The sequence below is a fragment of the Cyprinodon variegatus genome, unplaced genomic scaffold (genome assembly GCF_000732505.1).
Source record: "Cyprinodon variegatus isolate N-32 unplaced genomic scaffold, C_variegatus-1.0 Scaffold945, whole genome shotgun sequence".
NCBI lineage: Eukaryota > Metazoa > Chordata > Actinopteri > Cyprinodontiformes > Cyprinodontidae > Cyprinodon > Cyprinodon variegatus.
Window position 1 is genome coordinate 233523 of NW_015151398.1, and position 6367 is coordinate 239889.

The window sequence follows — 6367 nt, forward strand, 5'->3', positions numbered from 1 at the left end:
AAGAAAAAAGACTTGAACTAAATTCGATTCATACCTGATCCCACCTAAAGTGAAATAAATGTAATTTAAAATTGTCAATAGAGTTTATTCTACTAACGAATTTCCAAAAAACAAAACAATTAAATTGGACAATGGAAAATGTGGTTTCTGTGACATGGAAAGTATGAGTTTGGAACATCTTTCTTTGCTTGCTTTTCAGTACAATGTTTTGGGTGAAATTCCAGATGTGGATCCAGTTTACAGGGTTTAATTTACCAGATCTTAGCTTAAGAGAAGTCTTATTTGCTATAGATGTAGTTTGATTTACATAAATACATTTTGTAAGTGTAAACCAATCATATCCCAATGGAGTTACAATCATCAGCAATCGTACAAGAAAAAAGTGCTTGTAAATATCTTCTTTTTTTAGATAAACTTAATCTCCTGTTTAACGCCCTATCCTTTAATAATGCCTCATATAATGATGCCTTTTTCTGTCTTTATTTATTTTAGGTTATTCTGCTATATGCAAAGTTACACTGTCTGTATTGTTTGTATTGGTACCCTTTGTAATATATAAATGCTAAATAAAGTTAAACAAGTAAAAAAAAAAAAAAAAGCACCAACCCCGTAATTAAGATGATTTCCAGCTGGTACCAAACAGGTTGAAAAGATCATCTCTACCAACAGTAAGTCTAAATGTGGAACGTTCTTCTTTTTTGGGGGGAGGGGGCAAAAACGAGTAATGAATTTAATGCTGTAAAGTAAAACAGTCTATGTTTTAAAACTTTAATTGGTAAAAAAAAAGGATTAAGATATTTGTTTGCAAGATGGTTAAACCTTGTAAGTGAAATTTTCACATTTTAAGATACCTGGAAATTAGACTGTTTTTAACTGTTTTTAATGGATTTGCAGACTCTTCAAACATGGCAAAGATAGTAGGTTGGGCAGCAGTGGTGTTTTTGCTGGGAGTGTACTTTGAAACTACAATGGTAAGCACAAGAGCTTTTATAATGTTTGCACAAATATAGATCTTAATGGATTATGAAAATATTTTGATAAAATACTTCCATTTCCCTGAATTTTAAAATAACTTTTGGCAGGGCTTGATTACACTGGACATGGCTCTGAACTCAGTAGATGACATGTACGCTGGCTGTGAAGACAAGATGGAGCATAAAGTGAGGACTGAGTTTCTGCTAAATGAAAAAAATCAGAACAAAAATTTCTCCCTAGCCTGGAATGAAGCAGTAAAATACTACAATAAGAAATGGAGACCCAAACATGGAAAGGCCCCCACAAGAACCCTGACGAAAGAGGAAATCATGGCCATTTATGTGTACACTATGGATAAACCCAAAGTCTATGCTGAATTCAATGATGCAGTTAGAACACAGAAAATGAAGTACAAAACAACTTTCAAATACCACACTCTGCACTTCTTCCTCACAAGTGCCCTGAAAAAGCTCAGCACGCACAGAGGTACCCTAAAAAGATGCCTGACTGGCTATAGAAGGGTCAACAGTTACTTCAGCCAAGATGTCCTTAACAAGCAGATTCGCTTTGGCTCTTTTACCTCCAGTTCAATGCTTGGCTATCAGCATCCTAACAGATTTGGTGATGAGACATGCTTTGAGCTCTCCACCTGTTTTGGAGCTGACATATCCCTGTACTCTAAGTTTGGAGAAGCAGAAGCGGAAGTTTTAATTCCCCCATATGAGGCATTTAAAGTGACCCAGATCAACAGGAGATCAGAGCAAAAAAAACTTCCATGTGATGTTGTGTTTAAACTGAAAAGCACACAGAAAGCAATTTCTAACCTTAACTGTGCTTTCTTCTGAATAGCAGCAGTCTCCCTGTTTGTCACCCTAAATCGTTTAGATTGTTTAGAGCACTACATTTGTATTTGGATCACATTTTGAGAAGTACTAAACGTGCTAAAATTAATTTGATTGATCATTGATATGCAAAACCTTGTTTTGTGAAAATAAGACATATATTAGTCCCTGGACAATTATGTCCCTTTACAAAATACTGAGGAAATCAGCCAGATGATTGTGCGATAAGGAAAATGTGTATGTCTATATGCTCTATGTAATTGAAACCTTGTTCAAATTCTGCGTACAAAACTACTTTTTGTTTATTAAAATGGCATGCATTTCAGGGGAACTGGTTTTTTTTTTTTTACTATTCAGCTTACATTTTTATATGAATAGGGAGGAAAGGATAATAGATAAAAGGCAAAGAAAGATTTGAAAAGTTTAGAAGCAAACGTATTTGTTCAAATTTCTTTTCAATTGCTATAGTTGTTGGGTTTTGTTTTGCTAATGAGCTCTGTCAAATGCCTTTGAATCAAGTAAAAACTTAACTTAGAAGGATATTATGTTTTTATATGGAGTTTCCCATGGTGTTGCAGTTCAAGTCTGCAAGTGCCATGGATGGGAACTGGAAATTGAATCCTTGTTTTTGCAGGAAAGGAAATCTGAGGCCTGTACCACCAAGCAAACTAAACCTTCAATTGACAGGTCCTGATCAAAGATAATATCAAGATCTGGGTCCTACGTTCTGAGCCTTCTGACAAATACTTCCTTAAATAACCTGGTTGGAACAGCATCTAACATACAAGTTGAAGGTTTAGATGAAGACAATGGTTTACCAACTTTGAACGTTTAACTGTATCAAAGCAGTCTAAACCCGGTTCAGATACTATGGCTACCTCATATGCTGCCTCACCAGAGATAAACCAGTCATAGTTAGAGCCATATCATAATTAGTGCCATATGTCAGCACAAGGTGAAAAGTATGAAGATGAGAATGTATGGGACTATTCACATTTTGAACAAAGCCACTAGCATCTAAGATAGCATTAAAGGCTGCTCTTAAGCTATCAGCTTCATTGTCAGCCTGGATGCTGAAATCTCAGAGTAAGGACCTGGTGGACAATACAAAGTTACAAAAAGAAGAGTTTTTTTTGCTTTGCAATTTGGTTGAGGGAAACTAATGGTTACATTTTTTAAAAGAGTTTTAATTATTAGCTGCCTTTGGAGTAACCAATAAGTCAGACAGATCAATTGTTTCTACTCCTCCTTCTTGCCCAGAATTTCTGGGTATGTGTAAATTTAAATGACTAGGAGGAGCTGCCTCATTAATGCTCACATAATCTTTTTGCTTCAGCCAAGTTTCTGTAAGGCAATATAAATCTGTGATTATCACTAATCAAGTCATTAACTAACAAACGTTTTGAAGAAAGAGATCTTATGTTAGATAATCTATATATATATATTTTTTTTTTTACTTTTTCTCCAATTGGAGTTGTCTTTTTAAAAAATCACATTATAATGATTAAGTCCCTTGGGATTCTTTTATTTATTTGATTTTGGTCGTGGTCAAGACACTGTCTGGATGGAGTAATGAGTGGGTAACAGTAGAGAAGCCGCAGAGAGGTGAGTTAAATTACGACTCTTCTTCGGGGTCTGCACCCTGTGTTTTCAGGGTTGTAAAGGGACTAATGAATTCAGCCAGACTCTAAACCAGATTTAAATGCTGCTGGTTTTAATATGAGAGAATGTGGAAAACCTCAAAATGTCATAAACACTTTTGTTATGCATTTTAGTATCATGCTTTTTGGAAAATTTGAGTTGTAAGTATTGCTGTACATTGAATTCTGTGTCAAAACAAACTTCTTTCTCCTCATTCAGTCTCTAAGGGAAGTTTCTATTAATGTTTCTATTTCTGTTTGAGGAAACATCATACTTTTTTGTGGAAATGTTTTCTAGAAAAGGAAAATATAGCTGATGCAAAAATGAAAAGTGTTGTCACTGAGTCGTAGGTATTAATTCTTTCTAAAATAGTTTAATGTTTAAAATGTATTTCCATGCACATTTAAGATGCTTTTAATCCAGTTTGGTGAATGGGTTTAATTCCGCTGCACCTGAGAATTTTTTTTTCCTTAAATGTGTGTCATGTAAGTATGAAGTTGATTTTTTTCGGCTTCCCCAAAAACCTGAAAACACACAACTACCACCATTTTGTTTAGCCTTTTTCTCTGTATAAATGTTTCGTCTTTGAATGGGTGGGAGATTATCTGGGCTGATTTTAACTATTTTGAGACGTATTTATTTCCTATTTATTTATTTCGTATTTGTACATTTTATAGCTATTTTTATGAAAATGCCTATGTTTAGCGAGGGCTATGTTTACTTGGGTTACACATGCATTATAAATGGACGTGTGAGGCAAAAAAAGTTAAAAGCAGACCAGTATTATTTTGTGCAGGGTTTTTTTTTTTCTTTACAAAGCAAAAACATGGGTAAATTAAATATGTAATACTTGTGTGGATGGCAGCAGTAAAAAAATGGGGATAATAAATAGAAACAGCTCCATAGAAATATTACATAATTCAAGACTAAATAAACAGGTTAATTTAGTCACTTTAAAGTTAATCAAAACAAAAAGCAATGAGTCAGACTAAAAATATAATTAAAATAAACACTAATTTACAATGACTAATATGACTGATTCACTGACAGTTGCTGTATTAATTTGAGACATATGGATATTGTGGTGTTGTAAGATGCATGACTATCCAAAGATCTTAGAATTTAGTGTTCATTTATACCTGAATATTAAAGTTAGATTTGAAATTTGAATATAATTGTTAGTTTTGTTGAGAAAAGAAGAGTTTGATAAACAACTGAACTGATCTGTTTGTCACAGTTTAATTAATCAGTAGCAATAACTTGGGATGAATGAAGTTTGATGTTTGAAGAAAAAAGTTTGATGTAGTTAAGCTACTTTTGTAATTTTATTGAAGCTTAGTTTGCTACATTTATCTGGTGTGGGGTTTCAGTGTAGTGAAGCTTAATTTTATAGAATAATAACTTTTAGTTTAACTCACTAAATTTAGAAAATTGGCTAAATTAAAATTAGCTTGCCCAACACTGGTTGTGGTTGTGATGAAGGTTCAAGAAGTGAGTGTAAAATGATATAGGAAAAGGATAAAATAAGGAATGCTCTTGTTTTAGGTGGCTTGTAAAAATGCTTATTTAATTAAGGCCTAGAAGGACTGTTGTCTTCCCTTACCTCCAGGACAGACCACTATAACTGGCACTCGCCAGAGCTGGTACTATCTGAGTGGTTAGATCTACAAGGAAGTACTGCTGAATTTGACATCATCCAGAGGCAGCTCTGGATGAACCAAGTGATCCAATGTAAAGGTTCTGGGGCTTTTCCAAAAATGTATGGTCTTCCCAAGCCAATTCTAAAGTTGTTTATGCAGCAGTCTGTGATGTTACATTCAATTTGGAGCTTAAGAGGGAGATGGCTGATCCCTGGATATCCTAAAACCGTGTTTTTCAACCCTGGTCACACTGGCACACTGCCCTGCATGTTCCCAGCTTTCACACACCTGTTATCAGTTGATAGATTATGAGGCTTTGCTGAACTGCAATCATCTAAATCAGGTGTGCTGAAGCTCAGAAACATCCAAAACATGCAGAGCAGTGTGCCTTGAGGACCAGAGTTGAAAAACACTGACCTAAAAGATAATTGTTGGAACAAATGTATATAAAGTTATCTCATATTTACCCATTTCTAATACATTCTCTACTTTTATACTGAAAAATCTATTTGTTAGATGACGCTAGAGTGGCTTTTTTACTTATTTCTGTGCTGAGTGTCTTTCCAGAAGTGGGGTAGCAGAACAGCACCTGTTAACTCACCCCAGACAAATGGGCTGTGTTTTGATGAATATAGAGAAGTGTGAACCAAAACCACAATTCTGCTTTTTAAGCAAAATGAGCTGTTCCTGGAACTAGAAAATAGTGAAATGTTTTTGACCACAAAGTGAACCTTTTTTTTTTTTTGAGTTTTTACGAAACTAGTGGCTCGTTTTTTGTTTTTGTTTTTCAACAGTAGGCTGACAGGTGTGAGAGAGAGGAAGAGACATGCAGCAAAGGACCAAAGGCTGGATTCGAACCTGGGTTGGCTGCGTCAAGGACTAAGGCCTCCGTACATGGGTTGTGCACGCAATCTACTGCGCCACCTGCACACCCATGAACCTTTTGAAACTGCTTATGCTTGATTTAAGTAGATAATCTTGGAAAGGGTTCGGCTGAATGTGCCTCAGAGCGGGTCGAAGATTGCAAATGGGCACATCTTGATCCATTCTGCTTGCTAGTAAAAGGAATCTAATGCTCTTGTTATTTTTTACCAGGTTATTTGATAAGTGTTTAAAGTGTGTGTTTTTTAAACCTAACATTTAATCTTTAATATCTCTGAAACAAAATTATCAAACATGGCTCTTCTAATTTGATCACACAATCTAGGGCAGGGGTCTTAAACTGGTTCCAGAAAGGGCCGTGTGGCTGCAGGTTTTCTTTCCAACCCA

General features: G+C 35.2%; 1 protein-coding gene across 1 annotated transcript in view; it reads left to right on the forward strand.

Annotated features, from left to right (window-relative positions):
* LOC107100203 (NAD(P)(+)--arginine ADP-ribosyltransferase 1-like) overlaps window positions 1-1820 on the forward strand; it is a 7837-nt gene extending 6017 nt beyond the window's left edge. Inside the window, exons 3-4 of the mRNA XM_015398610.1 lie at window positions 895-971; window positions 1077-1820. Of these exons, the coding sequence (XP_015254096.1) occupies window positions 895-971; window positions 1077-1820 (821 nt within the window). The remainder of the gene's footprint in view (window positions 1-894; window positions 972-1076) is intronic.
* Window positions 1821-6367: the final 4547 nt, after the last annotated feature.